Genomic DNA, 24742 nt, shown 5'->3' with positions numbered 1-24742 from the left:
CAGTCCCCTTTAGGGTAGTAAAAAAAAATAAATTTCTTCCACACACACATCTATAACTGTAATTAAGACATAAACAGAAAGCATCCGAGTAATAAAAAGAATGTATAATTATAATACCCGTATCATTATAAGTGGATCAGACAGCAGGTGATATCTCCTTGCCATGCCATGACAGGATGTGACTCACTATTGTGTTTCAGAATAGTGTCGGTATCAGCTTTCTTAATTCACTGCTTCCTCCTTGCTGGAGAAGACGTAGTATTGGCCTTGAACATCCACTTTCAGTTTGGCAGGATACAAGAGGCTGTATTTGATATTGGCTTGCCGTAACCGCTGTTTAATGTTACAGTTGTAGAAGGCTGCACGTTTAGCAGCTGTTGTGGGAGAGAAATCATGGAAAATACGAATGTGGTTATTTTCAAATATAATCTGTTGCTTGTGTCTGAGGAGTGCCATCACATCAAGCTTACATAATAATCTCTCGAAGCGGACAATAAAAGACCTAGGTCTAAAGGTATTTGATCCATGTATGCGATAAGCTCCTGCTATCTCGGTATCTGATTTAAAGTCCTCTCCATTTATTTTAGAGAATAGTTCAACTGCAAATTTCACTGGGTTTGGACTTTCACGATTCTCAGGTAGACCTTCAATTTTAATATTATTCCTTCTGCTTCCATCTTCCAGAGCAGCAAGTCTTTCTTTTTGAATTCGGAATTGGCAGCTGTATCTTTTCCATCAGCGGTGGATGCTAGATTTTCGGCTATTTCAAATTCGAGTCATGAATGACTGCTTAACATCCTCCAGCTGATCGGCAAGTGTGCTCAGTTTAGACGCGTTTAGACCCATCTCAAAGCAAGTATATAAGCATTTCCATTATTTATTAATTAGTGGGTCTGACGCTAAAGTAATTGCAGCCTTTCATCATTCAGCAGCCATACCACATGCACTTCAGAACAGGTCATCCACCTGAAGCTAAGCGTAATTGGATGGTTGGCCTTCTAGGAAAAGCTTGGGTTGCTGCTGGATGAGGTGTTAGCAAGGCCACAGGGGGAGGGAGCTTATCCTGAAGTCTGAATGTGGAACTGAATTCTCCAGTACAATGATGGGGACAATGTGTTATAAAAATATTTCCATCCTTTGGATGAGAAGTAAAATTGACATCCTGACTCTCTGTGGTCATAAGAGATCCCTGGGCATCCTTCATAAAGAGTAGAGTGTATCCTGATGTTCAGGCTAAATTGTCTTCCTTGGCCGAGTCATTCTGACCTCCATATCATCCCTGCTTCTAACTGGATATCTATCTCTCACCTCTTCATCACTCTACAGCAAATGTGTGGTGAGTGTACTGGCACAAAATGGCTGCCATTGCATCATCCAGGTGGTTATGCTGCACAATAGTGGTGGTTGAAGTGGCTCCCCACTCACTGTGTAAGTATTGAGAAAAAAGCTATACAAATGAAAAGAATAACTGTTATTCAGTGTTTTATGCCTATGAGCATGCTCTGCTTGTTTTAATTGTTATTATTAGGATACAATGGAGGGTGCAAACTGTGCAGAAAAAGGCAAAAATAGAAATATTTCTAAATGTCTTACAAATGCAAAATCATACTGGTGTGGTTTTCAGAATGTAGAATAACAAAAGAGAAAAAAGACAGCTAATTAAATGATATCAATGATTATCGCTGTCTGTGAATCTGGATGGATTACTCCTTCTGGTTACACCCTTGGAGGGTATTAAAGATGACATGACAAGATGGACCTTCTTAAGAAGACAGGGAGTCTGTTCTAGGCATCCCTGAAGTAAAGATAAGGTAGGTCCCTTGGAACAACTAGCAGCAGGCCCAATTAATTTGTTAAAAAATAAACAAACTTAACAAAGAGACACTTAATAGTCTCAGTTACTGAGGGCCCAGTAATGGTCACAGTGGTGGAGCAGATATTTTGAAGGTCAAACTGATTATCGTCTTTCTATGGGCAATGAGAGGCAGGAATGATCTTTGCTTTATCTTACAGATATACGTAGGCATTGTCACATTTTAAATGTTTGTCAGATACATGTACAATACTAATTATTGTTTCAATCCAATTTTTGATCATTTCCGGCGCCGCAGCAAGTGGCAGCCATTCCAGCAGCTCCGTGTATGACTTTATCTTTTTACCTTTTTTTTCTATTTATCTCTATTTCACTGATCACTTCTACCACTTTCTTTTATGTGGAATCGTTCCCTGGACACATTTTACTATTTTTACTACTTGACATGGATTTTTACACGCCGAGACTCACCTATTCAAATAGTCAACTTAAAGCACTGAAAAGAAATGCCCACGCCGGTGTGGTTCCCTATTTACCTGACGAGGTAAGAAGACGATATCGGGGCAGCCGAGCCGGCGCAAAGATAAAAGATAAGATAAAAGCCAAGCAGCTTGAGAGAAAATGGCGTTATAAACTGTCGGTGCCTTCTGTGATCCTGGGAAATGTGAACTCACTACCAAATAAGAAACGTGGCTAACAACTACCATCCCAGATGCTAACGTGGAGCTACCTGGGTTTAGCACAGTTAGAGCGGACAGAGACGCAAATACTAGCGGGAAAAAAAGAAGGAGGGAGTGTCGCTCTCTATGTCAATACAAAGTGGTGCAACTCAGGACATGTAAACGTTAACATCTCCAATTGCTGCAGGGACATCAAACTGTTGGCTGTAAGTCTGAATCCCTATTACTTGCCAAGAGAGTTTGGACACATGATTATTGTTATTGTTTACATCCCCCCTGAAGCGAACGCGGAGATAGCGAGTGACATCATCCATTCCGCAGTTGCTAAATTACAAACGCAGCACCCTGAGGCGCTTGTGCTAATCTCTGGAGACTTTAACCATGTGAGGCTGGATAAAATATTACCTGCCTTCTTCCAGTATGTGGACTGTAACACCCAGGGAAATAGGACTATTGATCTACTGTATACAAACGTTAAAGACGCATACAGCGCCACCCCACTGCCTGCGCTTGGGAAAGCAGATCATAACTTGGTTCTGCTTCAGCCTCACTACAAACCAAGAGTGAAGGTGCTACCTACAACATTCAGGAAGTGGTCCCCTGAGGCAGAGCAGGCTCTGAGAGACTGCATTGGAACTACAGACGACTGGGATATACTGCTGGGGTCACATAGTGAGAACATTGAAGAGGCTGTTGACTGCACAACTGATTAAATCAACTTCTGTATGGACATTATAGTTCCAGTAAGAACAGTACGCTGCTATGCTAACAACAAGCCATGGATTACAAGTGACATCAAAGGCCTTTTGAACCAGAAGAAAAGGGCTTTTAAAGACAGTGATCAGCATGAGGTCAGGCGCGTACAGAAGGAACTCAGAGTCCAGCTTCATGAAGAATCCACTGAACAGTGTCATCTCCAGGCAGAGGATTAGCTTCAGTGACAGACTTTTGTCACTGTCCTGCTCCACTGACAGACTGAGGAGATCGTTCCTCCCCCACACTATGCGACTCTTCAATTCCACCTGGGGGAGTAAATGCTAACATTACTCAAAGTTATTGTCTGCTTTTGCGTGCATTTTTATTACTCTTTAATTTAATATTTTTTTTGTATCAGTATGCTGCTGCTGGATTATGTGAATTTCCCCTTGGGATTAATAAAGTATCTATCTATCTATCTATCTATCTATCTATCTATCTATCTATCTATCTATCTATCTATCTATCTATCTATTGAATTTATTTTTTAAGCCTCTAAACCAACAAAAGGAACACTTTAATGTTATTTTAAAATACTATAACAGGTTAAGAAATTTAATAAATAAATACGTTTGACTTTGTCAGGTGAATGATTACAGAGACATAAAGATTACAGTATTAAATTCAATTCACACACTAAATGAAATATTCTAAGCTTCATCTGAATAAGCAAATAGTGTAATCATGAACCAAACCTTCAATGTCAAGTACTTTTTTTTTGATGACTTCATTCTAACCATAACTGTACTTTGCACTGTCCAAGAGATATCGAGTGAGTCAGATACTAAAACTGAATATTTCCACAGTCTGTATAAGTTTTTTTTTTTGAGAGAGCAGTGGTCCACAGCCTGACTGATAAAGAAAAGGCAGTGAGGAAAATGGGTTCTCAATGTCCTCCACAAGACTGATTACCATAAGCCAGTACATGACTGAGGATAAACATACCATTGATCCTCCATGCCATGCACTAAAGAAGAATCACTTTATGAACTTTAATTATAATATTTCCAAGGATCAACAGAAAAAAGAAAGAGAGGCTTTCCAGTGAGAGGGCAATGCTAGTAGTGCAGAAATGGCACCCAGGAAAAGCAACCTGTGCTAACTATGATTAAGAGAGAGTGTAGAAATGTCCACGTGAAGGGAGGTGTCCAGGTAAGAGATGCATCTGGGCAGAGAAGTTGAATGAGAGATTCATTTTCAAAATTCATCTTTAAATGGGGGCGGCACGGTGGCGCAGTGGTACCGCTGCTGCCTCGCAGTTCGGAGACCTGGGTTCGCTTCCTGGGTCCTCCCTGTGTGGAGTTTGCATGTTCTCCCCGTGTCTGCGTGGGTTTCCTCCCACAATCCAAAGACATGCAGGTTAGGTGGATTGGCGATTCTAAATTGGCCTTAGTGTGTGTTTGTGTGTGTCCTGCGGTAGGTTGGCTTCCTGCCTTGTTGGCTGGGATTGGCTCCAGCAGACCCCCGTGACCCTTTATTTTGATTCAGCAGGTTAGAAAATGGATGGATGGATCTTTAAATGGCCCCATGACCCTGTAGTTAGGATATAGCGGGTTGGATAATGGATGGATCATTAAGTGGAAAATGCAAAAAACATGAAAGGCATAAAGCTATTGGCACATTTTTCATTCACACTTCCTTCATGAAAACAATATTTATAATAAAATATTATTGTCGATTTGAAAACTGGACTTTTTGAAATGCAGGTTTAAGCCAAGAAGACAAATGAGCTCACTTCCATTTTTCTTAGATTTCTTCTTTCCACAATATGAAAATATGGCTATATTCACTTTTTATAGCTGTACTGCAACAATCAATCCAAGACAAACCTTATAAGGCTATTTATAATCTCTTTACTTAAAATAATCTTTTATTCTTATGAATCTGAAAACGTGGAGATTAAGTTTATTTGCCTGAACGGGTTCCAGTAAATAGACTTTGAAAACACGCCGATTTCCCATGAACTGCTTCTGACATTCCAGGAAAACTAAATTATAGAGGATTTGAGAGCTCTTTAGTCTCAGCATTTATCAATACTCAGCAGTAGAATACCTCCACCTAGTGAAAATGGTAACAAAAATGAAGGAATCAAAGTAAACTGAGAACTGTGTTGGGAATAATGGTTCAAAAGAAAATCCATTACTCAAATGCATAACATTTTAACATACAATTGAGTGAGCAATTTTGACGAGCCATTAAAGTAACACTCAAAACACATTCCAAAGTTGTCATACCAAACTGAGGAATTGAATTTTTTTACTAACAAAACAAAGGTCTTGAGCAGATTCATAGTCAATATCCATGTACAGATTACAGTAACCAATTGAAAGAAAATCACAAAGTAAATTTTACAAAAGCTTTCACCAGCACATTTTATTTGGAAGTGGTGGGCCAATATAAATGTCATTTGCCTGCTGTGGGAAAGTCATCTCAGATAAAAGATCACTGGAATCATAGGGTAGAAAGGTCCTTTAATCAGATTTCCTGACCCAGTACTGACTCAGCTGTAGAATGGACATTGGAGTTGGATCAGCTCATTGGCCGAGGTCTCCAGGACTCTGACTGTGTCTGGCTTGTCTGACTCCTTTTCTACAATCTGGCCATGGTCTTGCAATTAACTGACTGGATTAACTGATTATTGTTTTTCGCTTATGTTAATTAGTTTCTAATTTGTTTTTGATGTTTTTAAAGAAATCTGTATCCTTACATGTGATAGTTCTGTATTTAGTGAGTGATATAATCTATTCTTGCATTTTGCCATGAGAGTTGCAGTTGGTGAGAAGTGTTGTGCAAGTATGAAGCCGTTTCTACTATTGTGTTGTATTTTTGAAGTGGCAATGATAGACTGGCCATCTAGCTCTTTGAAGAGGATTACTTGTGTTCTGCTTTGTGTATTGTGTTTACCCCAGTTTTTGACATTCATTGCACACCCAATCTGCCTGGAAGGGGTGTCCCTCAATAATTCTTCCATTTTTTTTCTTACAAGGATTTTTTGGGAGTTTTTTCTTCTCTTATTATGACTCACGGCTGGGTGGGCTGTCAAAAATCAGTGCCTATTTAAAGCCAATTGAGGCATTCCTTGTTTGAATTTTAGGTATATAAGAAATAAATTGTTGTTGTTGTCTTTCCATGAAAAGGGTGTACTGCTTTTGACTTAACCTTTTAATTCATAGGTGATCAAGATTTAAGGAAAAAGACAGAAATCATAACCCAACAATAACTGGAGGACATTTGATCAAACAAACTTTGTAAAACCACAAATCATAGCCAGGAGTGGAGGGCCTGAAATTTGTAAACAAAACCTGTACTTTTAAATAATTTCCCAAGCAGTCTTTAATTTATTTTAGGTTGTAGATGCCAGGAAGGAAGGGCTTGGCTGGGATAAAGGAAGGATTCATACCCGGCCCATAATGGAAGGATTGGGTGAACAGGATTACTGGGAGCAGTTCATTCACCGTACAGCAAGTGGCAGTGTTCCTCAGAGCTAAACCAGATCAGGACACCAACAGGGTGGTATGGGAGTCAGAGTCTGGAGATGCAGCCCTGTTAGAATCTTTGGGGGATACCAGAGGGCACTGCTAGGGGAAGGCTGCCCTAATTTTCATACAACCTAGAATTGCTTCAGAGAAATTGGACAGGAGATTGAAAGCAGTTCCCCTGGTCTAACTTAAAAGGAAGCCTGCTGCCTCACTTAAGCTGAGTTAGAGTCAGGTAGCAGTGGGCAACATTCTTTTGGAGGTGGAAGGTGATTTGTGATTGTGATTGGTTTATTTTGCTGGTGTTTGTATAAAGAAGGTGTCTTGTCAAATAAAAATAATTTATTTGAACCTGGAAATGTGTTGGGTATTACTGTGTTTGTAGTTCGGGACTCAGTGGCATCCCCTTGTGGTTACGTGGTGAAGATTGGACAAAGACTTAGTGAATCCAACACCCTTGAGATGAGAAGGAAGTCCATATAAGCAATACACGATGCAATGAAATAGCATCATTAACAATTAAACAAAAAACAATATAACCAATAATTTAAAATGCCATTACAAATACAGCTAAGTTAAAAAAATCTCTAAACCCACAATAACTAGTGCAAAATGCCTAGAGATCATGACAAGTTCAGATTAATACGTGGCACTACCCTTGGTTACATGTGTGTTTATTCATTCCCTAGTTACACATTACACAGATAGCACTATGTGGTATCAACAGTGATGTCAGCACCTAACTAACACAACAAAAAAAACAAAATACATTTTAAAAAACTAGGGGGCTTTGCCCCCTGCTCGCTTTGCTCGCCAACCCCTGTGTTTGTTTTTCCAGATACACACTTTTAAGATTTTTTTTTCTTTGAATTGTTGCTATTTCATTACTTTCACTTTTATTTCACAACGTCGTTAAAAACAATATTTGGAATCTTTCAAATCCCAAAATGCTGAATCTTTTAAATGAGGTCCATGAGACATGTCTTTAATGACTTTGTACCATAATTCAGGATAGTTTTCTCTGTTTAGAATTTCAGCACGGACAAAACGATCTACATCATCAGCAGTTAATTTTTTTGCAAAGTAACCAATAAATGCATGTGAGGTAAACCCCGTTTTTGAAATTCTCTTGACTTAGCCTTCAAAGCCTTACAGTATTTACATACTTCTTACATATCACCTATGTCCATATATTCCATCTGTATTCGCCTTTTCGTTATTTCTCCGAGTAATAATTTCTTTTTCTTTGCACTAATGCGATGTTTACTTTCTTTGTTTTGACACTGTCGTTTTTTGTGCTTTCATATCTGTATCTTGCTCTGCATGTGTATCACATCTACGTTTTTTGGAGTCTTTTGAATTCCACTGTTTTCATTATCTCTAATCTGCTCTGCATGTGTTTGGCCTACTTGTTTTTTAACCTCTTTATGATGTTTTACTTTGTTTTCTACTCTTTGTCTTTTATTTCTGACCTCGCTTTGTCCTTCTTTTTTTTTAAATGGCACCTGGTCCCTGGTGATTATTTTCCCTTCTTTTGAGTAATAATTTCTGTTTGTTTACGCTACTGCGATCTTTACTTTCTTTTTTTTTTGATACTTTCTAATTTTCCTGCTTTCATATTCTTTAACTTTCTCTGCATTTATATCGTGCCAACTTTTTTTTGAGCCTTTTGAATTCCACTGCTTTCATAATCTCTAACCTGCTCTGTATGTGTATAGCACCAACGTTTTTGAACGTCTTTATGAAGTTCTTCTTTGTCTTTTACTCTTTGTCTTTTAATTCTGAGCCCGATTGGACGTGCATTTTTTTCAATTCCACTTGTTCCAGGCTGATTATTACTTTCCTTGTTTTCTGAATTTGCACCTAGATTATTCTTTTACTTTTTTGCATTGTTTTTCACTGCAAAGCTTTTGTGTCTTTTTTTCATGCTGCTCTTTCTTCTTCGCTTAGTCATCGGCATTTTATCTATAACGTATAGTCCTTATACTCTTTATATGTGCTGAGAGCCCCTGTGTGTTCTCAAAGACTTTACACGATTGAGTGTTTTGCTACCCATGGTCTTATTTGATATTGGTTGTAAATAGGGCGTGTCTTGCAACAATCTCATGTTCTGCGTCATCGCAAGACACTCCTTGGCCAATCTCTTTCGTCTCACGGGTCTTTTAAGTGTCTTCCATGATCTTCACGTGAAGATCACGTCTTGTTTACCTAGTCTTTCTCTCCCAGGATTTTTTTTTATAATAGAGAGATCATCACAATAAATCAATTATTTGCTTTGTCATAAGATAAACTGCTCATCCCTCTGTCTAACCTAATTGTGTTATAGGGAAGTGTCAGGGCATCAAGTTCTTATTTTGAAGTAAAGCCCAACACCCAGCTTACAGAAGTAGCCCACTCATTTACTTTGGCGCCAGCTGTGAAGCCAAACTTTAGATCTGCCAGACCTTTTCTGGTACTTTTTTTAAAAATTTGGAATTTTACTTTTTCTCAATTGTTGTCCTCAACATACTGTTGAAAAAATACTTATTTTACCAACCAATCAGAAAATTTGTTTTTACAAGTGACCCCACTTTTGCACTACCAAAAACACATTCCACATTGGGTATATTTTTTTGACAAAAAAAATTACAATTTAAATAAATTATTGCAAAAGGATTCAATTATCTCATTAATATGTTTGTGACTGAACATCATTTTTTTAAAACAACATAAAGTCTTAAGTTTAAGGCATAGAAAAGAGTCCACTCTTTTTGGCCATGCCTACATAATTCCATCCAACTTTTGACTTAGGAGAATTTCCTTATAAGTCGAAATTATCATTAGTCAAACAAATAAACCGAATAAAATTCCCAAATAAACGCAATAAAATTTAATATATGAAAGCTTCTGTTCAAAGGCACTTAACTGGCATATATTATCAACAAAAACCTTGAATACAACAGCAACAATTTATTTCTTATATAGCCAAAATCACAAAAGGAATGCCTCAATGTGCTTTAACAGGCCCTAGTTTTTGATAGCCCCCCAGATTTGACTCCCTAAGAAGACAAGAAAAAACTCCCCCCACACAAAAAAAACCTTGTAGGGGACAAAATGGAAGAAATCTTGGGAAAGGCAATTCAGAGAGAGACACCCTTCCAGATAGGCTGTGTGTACAATGGGCATCAAAAATGGTGTAGATACAACACAGAAAACAGAACAGAAGCATTTCTCTTCACGGAGCTAGATGGCCAATCTATCATTGTGACAACAGAACTACAATTCAATAGTAGAAACTGTTTTCTTCTTGCACAGCACACCTCACCAAGTGCAACTCTCAAGGTAAAGTGCCAGAATAGATCATACCACTCTCACTAAATACAGAACTATCACATATGAGGATACAGGTTTCTTAAAATACATCAACAATGAGGTAGAAACTAATTTCTGTAAATGGAAAATGACAATATCTGTCCATCAGCTAATTACAGAACCACAGCCAGAATGTAGAAAAGGAGTCAGACATGCCACACACAGTCAGAGTCCTGGAGACCCCGACCAACAAGTCACCTCCCAATGCTTATTATGAGATAAGCATCTATCTGTAAACTTTATTTCAATATTTTATTGTAGATGTGGGATGATGCAGTGGCTGGTGCTGCAGCATTTTATTTGTGTGCCATATCATACATGTTGAGTATGCATGTTCTTTATGTTTCAGCATCAGTTTTTCCTCTGGGCACGCCAGCTTTCTTCACACATCTCCAAAGATGTACAGGTTAGACTTGTAAGAGTGAGTGTATTCATGAGTGGGCTCTGCAATATAATAGTACACTGTCAAGGGCTGGCTCCAATGCTGTGCTGGAGTAAATGAGTGTGAAAATGTCATTTTATGTTATGGTAGACACAAAAATGTACTTTTTTTTAACAGAATGACTTTCAATCAGTCCCAGATCACGCTCAGTTTATCAGCTAGAACAAGTCATTTGCCACCATCAGTCATCTGAAGAGCAGGTATTAAATGTATCCATCTGTATAGCCACTCAGGTTTTTCATAAATTTATGGACAGTTGGCACCAGAAAAAAACTTCTCTAAAGGCCTACATATTAAAAATATTTTGGGATCCAAACTAGAAAAAGTTAGCAGAAGTGTATGCTATATATTACAGAGTCATAAAATGGTGTTATGAATGGTCTCCAGACTTGTTCCTGGGAACCCACTATGGCTGCAGGGTTTTGTTCCAACCAACTTCTGTTTTTATTTGGACCCCTAACCTAATTAAGTGAACTGTTATTTCCCAGTTTCTATGTCTTGATATCAATATGGAAACTACAAAACTAAGTTTGTTACATTTTCATTAAAATATACTAAGCATTTTTATGGGGACATTTTTTATACATTTACTTTGTTTTAGGGTCAGTGTAGAAACTACACAGCTAAGTTTGGTAATTTTTTTTACTAAAATGTACTAAGCAGTTACATGGGGATAATCTCTTTTTTCACTTTTTAAAAATGTTTTCATCCTGATTTTCTTTCAATTGTTCTGGATGTTCTGAATATTTAATCTATTATTTACTAATTAGTGGGTCTGAGGCTGGAGTATCTGCCTGTTTTTAATTCTCATTATTAAGATACAATGAAGAGAGCAAACTACACAGAAAAAATGAAAAATACAATAGGATATCAGCAAAAGAGAGTTAAGCATTTAAAGCTATAGCAAGAAAAATAAATAATTTCTAAATGCCCTATAAACATAAAAATGATCTTGATGAACTTCTGAATACAGAATAAGATAAGTGCAAAAAGACCAGCTAATTTAAAGAGAACAGTTATTATCAAGTATTATTACTGATTGTGAATCTAGTTGGAACAAAAACCTGCAGCCACAGGGGGTCCTCAGTTCTGAGTTTGGGAACTACTGCTGTAGGCTGTAGTTGGATCACTTGCAATCTTCACTGGATTCACCCATCACATGTTTTATATCTTATCGTTATAGGGTTGATAGTCTGAATCCATGCTCTTCATAATGTAGGTTCTGGTCATTAGCCCACTTCACAATCTTTTGAAAATCAAAATTTCTTTCATAATTTTTGAGTTGTTCTTGTTTTTCAGTAGCTAATCAGTGAGTTACAAATCTGTTTGTAAATACTTAGCTTGTGTTATTATAAACTTTCATTTTAATAGAAAGGTTGGAATATTGAGAACTGGCAACGTAGTGCTTACTGCTGCACCTTGCTGACTCATCTTACTGGGTTCAAATCCTCCAACTGGTCGTTGTTTATTTTGAGTTTGCATGTTGTCCCTGTGACTGATGAGCTTTTCTCTAGATACTCTAGCTTTCTTCCCACATTCCTGTTAGGTTAAGTGGTGGCTCCAGATTGACCCTTGGTGAATGTGAGGGTGGGTTTGTGGATATGTGAGTGCTGTGGTGTACTGATGACCACAGTGACCTTGAGCTGAATTAAACAAGTTTGAGAATGCTGCATTTTATTATGAAATGTCTCCTGTTTTAGTAGAGTAACCCCTGGCTTGCACGCTTCATGTTGTGATGCAAATTATTTTTGTCTCTTTTGTTTTACAGTGGCATTCAAAAGTATTCAATTCCCTTGAAAGTCATCATAATTTTCTGCTTGACAAAAGATTTGTACATATATTTATCCATTCAGTATTTTAATGTGAACTCTTATGCTGTTACATATATGTTTCCAAAGTCAAGATAAACCATTTTCTGCAGATATTTAACTGAAAAGAGAAATTCTAAAGTTTTCACATAAGTATTCAAGCCATACACATTAATACTTTGTCAAGAACCCTTTTGCTCCATTGACAGCCTTAATTCTTTTGGGGTAAGTATGTACCAGTTGTGTACCCATTTCTTCTGGGCAGAATTGATGGAGATCCTCTAGGTTGCTGGGATGGCTCCACTGAACAGCAGTTTTCAAACAGTGCTACAGATTCTCAATGCAGTAAGATCAGGGCTTTGACTTGGTTATTCTAAAACACTCACCTTTCCATTTTTTAATCACTTTTTATATCCAGAGAGATATAAAGGACTCACAAGTAGCACTTAATTATGATTAATTATGGTTAAATGACTGTCATCTTTGTTTTGTTTGTGATTAATTTCTCATTTGTGTAAACCAGAAGCTTCCAAAGCACAGAGGTTTAAAAACTTACGCAAACACTAACTTTTGAGTTTTTCTTCTTCAGTAAATATTTCCAGAAAACGGTTTATTTTGAGTTTGGAAATGTATTGTTACAGCAAAAGAGTTCACGTTAAAAATATTAAATGTATAAATATGTATGCAAATCTCTTGTCATGCAGAAAATTATGATGACTTTCTAGGGAACTGAGTACTTTTGCATGCCACTATAACTGTTTCTTACAGAACTCATAAGAAAAGAATCTGAAAAATCCCCAAAATGTGAAAAAATAGTCCATGCTTTCTTGCTGAGTAAGTTAGTGATTATGACATCTTATTAATTGACTAATTAAAGATTTGTTTCAGTGGTGATGGAAACATTTTGGTTTGCATTTGGCCATGTAAAGCATTCAAACAATAGCATACTCATCATGTTACACTTCATGTTTGGCAACTTTAGTTTTTTCCCCCATTTTTTTCACACAGTGAGTCTACTTGATCCTTAGTCTGTGTGTTTGATTCCTACAGTTTACAATAGGAGCATATTCTTGCCCTTCCCTTTGCTGTTTGCTGCTCCAAAAGAAGTACTGATACTTTTACATGTTTCAAAAAGGTTAATGGTTTTGATGCATTTAATTGTGTAATTTGCTGTGTTATTATTATTTCATTTGTTTATCATGGCAATTTGCCAGGAGCTGCTTTGGCGTCTGTATCCTGACAAGGGACCTGAGGTTTAACCTAGCACTTTACAAAGAATGTAAGCAATTTCCATCAGTGCAATCTTATGCACTTCCTGGGCTGTGTGTTATCCTGGCAACTCCGGCAGATTTTTTCAAATCCTTTCTTGATGTCTAGAGCCTTGAACACCACAGCGCAATTCTAGTCTTGGTGTCACACATCCTCCAGATCTTTAAATTTGCTCTACTTTTCAGCTTCTTTGAGCAAGATGTTGTTGTCTGGCATTGTTTGATCGATTAGCAAGGAATTATTTCTCACTCTTGTGATGGATCATCATATCAAGACAGCAAGCTGAAATTGCATGAATAGTTTGTACTGCCATGTTGCACATAATAGTAGTGTCTCCGATATTAACAACATGAATTGTTACCATTTCTTAGGGATCAGTCAAACAAGAACATCACAAATTGACAAGTGCAGAGAGCAGGTTGTGCTTATTTATGTATGCAGTAGAAGCCAGCCTTATGCATCTAGTGATGATATGGCAGAGAGTCTTATCAGCCTTGCTTCACATTCTGCATTTGCTGTCAACCTGCTGCATCAAGATGTTGCACTGGTTGTACCTGCAATTTAGTGTCTGTCACTGAGCTGTAATAATTAGGCTTTCAGTTTCCCTTGAGCCTGGGGCTGTTAAGCCATGTCACACTTACACTTTTTGTCCACTAATTCTCTGTCAAGACTATGGTAGTACAAGCTGTGCAGTGAATTTGTTCTGAGCAGATCAATCTTCTAAGTTTCAATGACTGTATTTAGCCTCCATTTCATTGCAGATTGATTGACAGGCTGCAATAAGGGATTATGTTTCTCTGTCAGTCTTTTCATGAGCTTAGTGAACTCATCTCTGCCAAACTCAATATAGTCACTCAAGGCAACAATGGTAATCTTTAACGCAAACAACAGTTTGATGAGTCCATGGCCACCATTCCATTTCTTGATATATAGCTGCTTAACATCTGGTTTTGAATAGTGAAGTTCAATGCATGATCAGGAGCTTTTTGGTCTTGGTGCACATACTCTCTGTCTCAGATCTCTTCCAATGAATGATCCCTAAACTATAAGCTGGTACTGGAATCTCGTTCTTCAAGTTAAGACTTGATCACCAAGTTCAGCCATTGATAGCATTCGTTTGGACCTTCAATGTTCTAGAGTTCTCAACTCAAATCCCAGTCTCTTTCTTTGTGGAGTTTTCTTTGAGGATTTCTATTTTCACCCACATTCCAACAATCTATATTAATTGGTGACTCTAAAGTGTACCGATATGATTAAGTGCAGGTGTAGGTATGTGGGAGTGCCATTCATTTATGTGGGAGTCCCAATCAGGAATGTTTGGGATGGAGTCTAGGGCCCTGTGATGCTTGAAAATGATTGATCGAATGAACTTCTATCCATTATTGTCAGTGATTTAGACTTACAGTCCTGTATACATTTCCTGCTAAACTGTGTCATGCTGAGTTCATTGAGTGCGTATTTCTGGCATGGCAGAAATGGTAGATTTTCAAGAGACAAGATTTCATTTTTCAAATATTGGCAGACTTTTTTTATAATGTACTCATTCCCAGTTAACAGTCTGATAATCAATGACATTACACTGAGCTGCTGAGGCATCTATGGAAAAGCACGAGGAAAAAGAGTCCAGAGCAAACTGTATTTTGTACAATAAAAATACACCTGTATATACTGCTTTGCCCGTCAAAGAGTTTTTGACCACTCACCCTTCATATTCTTCAGCTCTTACTCCCTGTAACTTCTTTTTGTTTGCAAAATTAAAATTAAATTGTAAAGTCAATTTGAAACCATGGAAGGAATCCAACAAAAAATACTTGAAGCGCCATGTTAATAGGAATGGGTGAAGCACTGGAACAAGTGTATTGCATCTCAAGAAGAGTATTTTGAAGGTGACTAAAAGGGAATTTCTGTAAGTTTTATAATAAAGTCTTTCTTTAACAATTCTGTGAATTGTATATACTGTATGTATATATTGCAGTTTTGAAGTTTAGAAAGGGCACAAGTTAATTGTGTAAACACATCTTGTCACCACCAGACTATTCTCCGATGTACTATTCTGACAGGAAATATATAAGTCTGGTGAGGTGGAGATCAAACACAGCAGGAAAGAGCATTCTTTTTACTTCAACACTGATTCCGCTCAGACAGTTATTTGCTTGAAAACTATTTACAAACACACTTGATCAAAGAGGCAATGACAAAGTGTAAAAAGAAGAGTAATGATTGGGAGAGATGGATTTTCCAATCAAGGAAGTTATCGTGCAAATAACAGGCGAAACAGTACGATGGATGCAGATGATAGCTGTAATAACAAGAGATAGAGATGAACAAGTGAAATTAATGTGTTAATTGTCCATTGTAATTTACCAGTGCCTGAGCCATAAGGCAAAGCTCTCAATTTACCAGTCAATCTACGTTCCTACCCTCACCTATGGTCATGAGCTATGGGTAGTGACTGAAAGAACGAGATCGCGAATACAAGCAGCTGAAATGAGTTTCCTCCACAGGGAGGCTGGACTTTCCCTTAAAGATAGGGTGAGAAGCTCAGTCATCCGGGTGGGGCTCAGAGTAGAGCCGCTGCTCCTCTGCATCGAGAGGAGTCAGATGAGGTGGCTCGGGCATCTGATCAGGATGTCTCCTGGACGCCTCCCTGGTGAGGTGTTCCGGGCACATCCAACCGGGAGGAGGCCCCGGGGAAGACCCAGGACATGCTGGAGGTATTATGTCTCCCGGCTGGCCTGGGAACACCTCAGGATTCCCCCAGAAGAGCTAGAAGAAGTAGCCGGGGAGAGGGAAGTCTGGGAATTTCTGCTCAAGCTGCTGCCCCTGCGACCCGACCTCGGATAAGCGGAAGAGGATAGATGGATAGATGAATATACCAGTGCTGATGATGCCAACCTAGTACCATCATTTATACTTAACATCAAGAAAACAACCTCACCAATCTGGAATGGTACTAAAATGAGATACACATCCCAATGTCATAACAACTTACGTCAATTATATGCTAAATCCTTAGACTCTATGTGCTTTGTTTGCTGGAAATGAATTAATATGGGGGGATGCTTGAGGCGGGCTCACTAACAAGCTTGCCTTGGCTCACATATCATTGTGTTTTTGTTTATATATTGTCACATTTTACAACAATATTTATTTTTTTTTAAATATTCTTCCTTAGTTTTGGGGTAATATCGCTGGCACGGGACAACTCAAAAAATGAAAAATATGAACACAAATGACACAAGAATCATTGAAATACCATGAAATATTTCTCCTTATATGGCACTTTAAAAATGTTGTTATTTTTTCCAAATACAAAAGTTCAAACTCGGCAAGCTCCTAAGCCAGCCCTGCCCAGCAGATAACTACTATGAACAACACTGCCTTAACCAACTTTTAACAAGAGATGCAATATTATTAATGATGTAAATGTTAAAGGGGCGGGATGGTGGCGCAGTGGGTAGCGCTGCTGCCTTGCAGTTAGAAGAGCCAGGTTCGCTTCCTGGGTCCTCCCTGCGTGGAGTTTGCATGTTCTCCCCATGTCTGCGTGGGTTTCCTCCCACTGTCCAAAGACTTGCAGGTTAGGTAGATTGGCGATTCTAAATCTAGTGTGTGCTGTGTGTGTGTGCGCCCTGCCCAAGGTTTGTTTCCTGCCTTGCGCCCTGTGTTGGCTGGGATTGGCTCCAGCAGACCCCCGTAACCCTGTAGTTATGCGGGTTGGATAATGGATGGATAGTAAAGGTCAATTACCATTTCAAAACTCCAAGAGCCACTTCCCCTTACTTGACAATATACATATATTCACACTCACATCACTAATATGGTATTTTTGGGATTTTTCCTTCTCATTTCAAACAAATTCTCTTACTCTTAAAAGTAAATAGAAATCAATATCTAGTGAGTCTGTTGAATGCCTATTTTGAGCTTGAGACAAACATTACCTAATGCAAACTGATGCTACTCTTTTTCTTCTGATTTAAAACTCCTGCATGCACTCTACATGGCATAACGTTGTGAAGAAAATAAAAGGATAAAGGTATCTAAGTGCAAAACTAGCTTACTTGTAAGTTTCATCTTTTGTGTATGCCCTCATTGCAAATGCAATGGTTGCTCTGAATAAAAACTTTTCATCTTCATTCCACTGATACTGGAAGAGAACAAAACAATATATTTTAATTAATACTGCATCACATCAATTTTAAACATTCTTCAAGAGACAGTAAAATCTCCATTGAGCATACAATTAATAATGCTAACACTTTATTTGAATATTTATTTATTTTAATTTTTTTATTTATCATCATTTGAAGAGTTAATCGAAACAGATTTTCCTAATTTAAAAAATGTCATCAAAGCAACACAGACAGAAAACATCATAAAATCTCTGTCATGGCTGGTTTGCTTTCAATTCTTGCATTATTTCAAAAACAGTCATATTGTTTTAACAATAGTATTGAGACAATTCAATTTCCACCCTCACATTTTCTGTATCATTGAGACTTTGAATGCCTTAAATAATGAAATGTTACATTAACATTTACTGCACATTTATTGTTATGAATGCTTTTCCTTTGTTATGGCAGATCCCATGCATGACATATTGATTTATTAATGCTGTTATGACATATGCTGATATGAAATGTTTTATAAATACTGCATAAAAGGGCCCTCAAATAAATCTATCTGTCTGTTTTCCTAACAGATTTATTTCAAATTCAGGTCACAAGGTACTCAAAAAAAGAACAACAGTGTCATTTTTCTTATAATGGTCTATTGATTGATTCTAACAGTTAGAACAAAGGTCTCTTTTTTACATATTTTGAAACAGTTTTCTTTTAGTTTGAGCTATGTTTAATGAATTCAATATCCAAAGCAATATTACTTAAGTTTTGTGATTTGTGATTAACCCAATATGAGGAAACAAATATGCACAATGATAAATATCATACAAGAGCTACTAATGAAAAAGAAACTATCTGGTTATCCGAGTTGGCTCGATACAAAGGCTTAGGGGTGCCAAGGCACATCTAAGCTCTTTAAGGGGCCCCACTCCTTCCTCTTTGAGATCATATACTAATATGAATGCTCTCCATCCTCTCTCTACTCTTATATTATGTGTAATAATAAACGTTATCAGTGCATGCCTACCTTCAAAGGGGACCAATACTCTAAGATGGCATCAAATACAAATATCCATGCACTAATAGTTTCGGGGTTGGCCTGTTTATATATTACTAATGTCAACCCACCTCCTCCCTTCAATGGGGAATCACCCAAACAAATAAATGCATCTAATGCTAATATCAACACAATAATACCTTAAGACCTCCCCCTTTTAGATTCCATATAATTCTAATTACAACATGCTCCTACTTTCAAGGGAGACCTTCACCACTAATAAGTCATGTTAAGGTAATTGTGCATCATAAAGATGAACAAGACACCAACGCCACAGAGTAATGCCTGTGATTTGGTCCCACTGTCATTTTTTTTTCTGGAAAATTATTTTAACAAGGCAAACTTCTCAGTGCGACACCAGTAGTCAATGTGGCCTAGGTGTGCCATATACCTTTGTGCCAGTCCTGCCTCTAACGCTTCCAAAGAGTTGGCGATTTCACAGTTTAAGGTGCAGAGGATTTAATTGGTAATCTTGTGGTATGCAGCCCAATGACTTAATCATTAGACCAAACTTCCCACCAGAAAACCACATGAACTTGCAAAACAGGAAAGAATTGAAACTTTAGTAAAACTACTATACACGTCAGTAGCTAAACAGCAAGTTGGGATTAAGAGTTACAACAGAAGAAGCCAAGCTTAACTCAGTAATTAAAATAAAGTTCCGTATTAAACAAATGTAGGACGAAATTGTAAGCAGTGTGAGAAGAAATAAAGAACAATTAGCCAGAACTTCATAAAGTCAGTAAGAGTGAAACCTGAGAAAGGCACAAAGAGTAACAATATGTTACACTTCACATACATTTCAAATAATTCTTGAAATGCTCCTTAGGGATTATGAAGGTGGAAAATGTGAGTTGGATCCTAAAGTGTAGAAGAACGAAAGAAGCAATAGATGTAATAAGGATTTTTTCTGAACAGCAGCTTTGCAACTTTACCTTGATCATTGATGAGTCTAGAGTACAATTCAGACATGTATAAAATGTATAAAATTCAAAAGCATCTATTTATTTTCTCTCTGTCTTTGATTGTCTACCTATGACAACCATATCATAGAAATACTGACTTTGCTCTATAGTTTTTATATGTGATGCAGCAACTTTGGATTTAGATTATTCACAATTATAGAAATCATAGGCACCGTCTATAGAGGCATTGGGTTAATTGTCTCCCTAATGCTAAAAAATATACAGTTAAAAGACTCAGTTCTGTTTTTTGGCTCGTATCTGATTTTCTTATTTAACTATTCAAATTAATTTTGTAGGTGATCCAAATCTGATTTGAGTGTGTACAGATACCTATCCTGAATGTGTCTTGCATGCTCAAATACATTTTCCAGATAGGTGCAATCTAAAAGTCCAACCACAAACCTAAACAGCATAGCGGCTGATACACTACTTCATATTATTTTCCTTGCAAGATGTCTGTAAATTCATCAGCTCAAGGAAGAAAAGGAAGAAAAACAGAAAACAAACAATGTAGCTGTTGATTTGCGTGTGGTCATCAATGCTGTATCTCTACATGAAAACCTATGAAAACAAGAGAGGAGCTAGGATAGGTAAGAGGGACATGTAAAGGGCTTTGATACAAAGCAGGGGTTTGAGAACGTCAAATATTAAATAGGTGCTTGATTACTTATGTCAATGCCTATGTCTCTCAAAGAAATACACATTTCAATCACAAAATCCTTAGCAGGTGGGCTCCATTGGCAGACAAAAAGTGTAGAATGCTACACACAGTCTGCTGCTGTATTGCCAAACTACATCAGACTGCCCCAAGAAGATCACTAACAAGATGTCCAGTTGTACAGTAGAGGGTAAATATCCACACAGTTCTGATTCAAGTTTTCAAGTCACTTATGTCAATGTCAGATTTACTGTCACATACAGTTGTAATCTAAATCTGATCTAAAAAGTTGTAATTCTATGTGTGTTTGCTTTGCACACTTCTTTAAACAGATCAGCTTACTATTAAATATACAAGTATTAGAAAAGAGCTGCACTGAACATAGCTTGTAAAAGGCAGATCCTTCCTTAACCTATTTGTCTAACTAATCGTCTACAGCGACTGCTTTAAAAATTTCAAAATCTTGCCAAAGCAGCCTCGTTTACCATATAAACAAGTTTAATTTAATTCTCTGCAGTATCCAGATTAGACTAATAAAATCACAATATTTGATGAATTTGAAGTATAAGAATATTCTTTAAACTAATACCGATGATTCCTCTTTACTTTGTCTACATCAAAGTATGAATTGAACCTAATTTAAAAAAAAATTAAACACTTCAATTATAGGTTTCAGACAAGTAAATAACATCAACCTGGTCACTATTTCAAATAATGTTAAACAAATGTTCCCTATAAATCTAAAATACAAAAGAAATAAAAAAGAAAAAAAAATATATGCTTTTCAACAAGTATTCCAAACATCTCCTCCATTGTGTGTTGAAGATCAGGTGCCTGAAATGTGATATAATTTTTAATATTTTGTTTATATAAAAAATTACTAAGGTCTTCTGCTGCTAAAGTGTTCAATACCATTGACGAATCTCTACACTAAAGCAGTTCACTGTTGACAATTTTAGGCCATTGAATGCAGTAATACAGAATTATTATTAATTATATTGTACTTTACTGTTACATTCTTAGAACACTAGACTGAAATAAATCTCATAAACCAAACCTTATATATATATAATATATATATATACACTATAAATAATACAAATAGAAATCTAAATTGAAAGATACAACAAATGTGAAACACTAACCAAGATAAAAAATCAAGATGCAGTCCAAACATCAAGTATTAGAGAAGCTAAACAGAAAACTAGAAACAACAAACTTGTTCTAGACTAAGAGGATGGCCATTAGTAAGGTGGAAACCTCAGCAAAGAACCAATGTTATGATCAGGTTTATGATTTTAATGACTTAAAAAATTATTTAAGTATAGTTTCTGGCATTTTGAAGTTTAAGGAATCTATTGGTGATATTTATTTTTTGTTCCTATATACATTTCACTGTATTCAAAATGATTCATGTTTTCTCACAATGTCATCTTGTTTGTCTTATACAAGCTGACATTTTGGGATAATTTTGCTGATGGTTGCTATGCTGTTTCTAGGCCTGATGACTGGGAGTGTGTGAAATGTGATGTCATTATCATGACAGCACAATCATCAGCAACAGGCAGTTTCTGGCTGTCCAAGGCTGGATTCGCGAAGGAACAACCCATAGCATCCTTTCTTATTCTTAGTTTTAGATCTTGGCTCTGTATCCTTTTTGGCTTAATGTTCTTTTTTTGACTTGTCTTATGGAAATCACCTTTAGTTCTTCTTCATTCACAGACATGTTGCATTTAAATTCATAAGAATTAATTTTGGCAAAAACACAGATGTTATACTTGTCATTGATTTAAACCTTTTTTTGCCCTTTCTCCAAAATGGAAATATTACAAAATTAGGACTAAGTAGTAGGACATTATTTTTTCTACAGTACAATTGACTACTCTTATGGTTGGACCTAATACAAAGCATGGCACTAAAGATCATAACTAGAACTAAGCAGTACAAGTTTTTACATTTTCCACTGACATTTAGAGCTAGTCTTTAAAAACATTTTTTCATCTTTCAAGTCAAAAACTCTTTAGTTCCCCATTCCAGTAAAAAAAAACAAACTAACTAATGCTTACATAGACCTTCTTAAATTGATAAAGATAAAATCTACAGGGTTTATTTATCTCACAACAGAGAAACTTCAGTGATGTCATCATTCAGGTCATGGCTGAACAATCATTATTTTAAAGGCTTACTATTAGTGAAGCCTTTGTTGAAACTGTCGACATTGCTTTCTGTTATGGTTTTTTAAAATAATTATAGCAACTATTTTGGTTTAATGTCTCATTTTCTTTCTCTTTCTCATGTTCATTTTTGCACTTGGGAGTGGATTTGCTGTTATCAATGATAAGGACCTGTTTTTCAGTCATTTTGCTTTCAGCTGAAACTGTCACAGTTTGCCTGTGGATTACATTATTTTGCAAAGTGGCTGGAATCTGGACTTTAAGGCAGATTGCAAGTCTGCAACTATTGCATAGCACAATGTGTTCTAAAGTTAATGTGAGCCTTGAAAAGAATAAATTGATTTGAATGGAATTGAAGCTTGTAACTAAGAATCATTTTTTTATGTATCTGGCCCAGACCAGTCATAGTCAGGGGAGGGTCTGTTTTAGTCTAAATGGGTGTACTTATGAGAAAGGCTAAGATTCACATAGCACCCTGATATGGAGCCAGTTTACATGATTACATGTGGTGCAGTTTTCCTGTTCCTTATACTATATTACTAATTTATAGCAGTTAGACTAATGTACATTTGTCAACTTCATAACTGGGGTAGGGTCAGAACTTCACTTAACTACAAACAGAATTTGATTTTTTATTGACAGCAAATCAGTGTTATTATTCCAAAAAAGTTTCCCACTGGGAATTCAGAATGATTTATTTAAATCATGTTGTACAGATAATTTCCAAGCAAATATATTCAAGTAGCATCTGTTTATTATACACTATGTATAAAAAACACATAATCTCTGGCAGATGCGGGCAAAATTATGAACATTCGAAAATAATCATTTAAAAAAATTGATCATAAAGTATGGGTTTTGTGAAAGGTACTGTATAAAACAATTAACTGTTTAATATTTAGCTGTTAATCACCATTGCAAAAAGACAGGTCGTGGTAGAAATCGCCAAATTAGTTAATAAAAGTACCATTTGCAACTGTTAATAAATTCTGTATTTTTTGTTTCAAAATTAGCTCCTTTTTTGAAGTGTTATTTCTACATACAATAGTGAAAGATATACTTACTGCATCTTTACCAAGGGCTGTTTTTATACTTAGTCTTACTTTGTAGCCATCATCATGTGTACCTAAAGAATTAAAACATTATTTTAATGGATTTTTTTATTATTTTGTAAAACATAAGTTAATATTTCAGGGTAAATATAATTGTAATTGTTTTTTAGACACAGCTAACATAGCAGGCAGAGTGCTATTGTGACAAAGAAGCTGGACCTAAAATTGTTTTTTTTTAATCTGCTTGTATTTATATAAAGACATAATCAATTAATTTATTAATGTGATGTTGCTTTGGATGTTCCAAGTCAGTGTCCCTTATAAAATAAAAGTAGGAAAACACACATACATTATAAATTAAGCATGAATAAAAAATATGCTATTTAGAAGTAAAGCAGTTCAACATTTTAGTAAATAATCACTATTATTATTATTGTTTTTACATTTAATAAATGTTAATCTGAACTTCCATACAAGTGAATAGCAAAACACAAACTGCTAAATAAACTAGTTTCTAACAGTATGATTTTCTTTGCAATTCTCACGTGCTGTTCCTCTTTTTATTAATTTGTTGAAGTTCTAAATTGTACATACCTGGTTCACACATGGTTAGTACCAGAGCAGGAAACAACATGACGATTAAAATCACTCCAGACAGCATTTTCCCTACTAAAGTAAAGAAGGAGACTGCTAGCAAAAACCAATTCCTAGCTCCTTTGGATCTTGGATTAAAACAGTGCACGATTAAAACTATTCCAAGAGGGAGGCTTTGTTAAGGGTTTAATGATTAAACGCAACTTCTTTAACAAACACACACACACACACACCCTTCACTACAATGCTGTGCAAATTGTAACTATGCAAACATGACGTTCATGTTTATTTCTTCTTAAAGGAAAGAAAATCAGCTTAGGCTTTAGAGAAGTATGCAACACAATGTTTTTGCACACAAGATTTTTCCCATAATTTTATTTTGCATTACAGGGTAATGGGATTGTGCAGTAGTTATTGATGTTGGATCAAAGCTCCTAAGAGTTCAAGTCCAGATCCTGTTATTGTCTGTGTAGAGACAGCATGTTGCTCCCATTGAGCATGTGTGCTTCTAAGGCTGCTCCTTTTTTGC

General features: G+C 36.5%; 1 protein-coding gene across 1 annotated transcript in view; it reads right to left on the bottom strand.

Moving 5' to 3' along the window:
• Nucleotides 1-24323, bottom strand: part of cltrn (collectrin, amino acid transport regulator) — a 43941-nt gene extending 19618 nt beyond the window's left edge. The window contains exons 1-3 of the mRNA XM_039745046.1: nucleotides 24214-24323; nucleotides 23632-23693; nucleotides 17654-17739 (exon numbers count right to left, since the gene is read on the bottom strand). Coding sequence (XP_039600980.1) covers nucleotides 17654-17739; nucleotides 23632-23693; nucleotides 24214-24280 — 215 coding nt within the window. The 5' untranslated portion in view covers nucleotides 24281-24323. The remainder of the gene's footprint in view (nucleotides 1-17653; nucleotides 17740-23631; nucleotides 23694-24213) is intronic.
• Nucleotides 24324-24742: the final 419 nt, after the last annotated feature.

This window comes from Polypterus senegalus, chromosome 2 (genome assembly GCF_016835505.1).
Source record: "Polypterus senegalus isolate Bchr_013 chromosome 2, ASM1683550v1, whole genome shotgun sequence".
NCBI classification, from domain to species: Eukaryota; Metazoa; Chordata; class Cladistia; order Polypteriformes; family Polypteridae; genus Polypterus; species Polypterus senegalus.
This window is presented reverse-complemented; position numbering and strand designations above follow the sequence as displayed.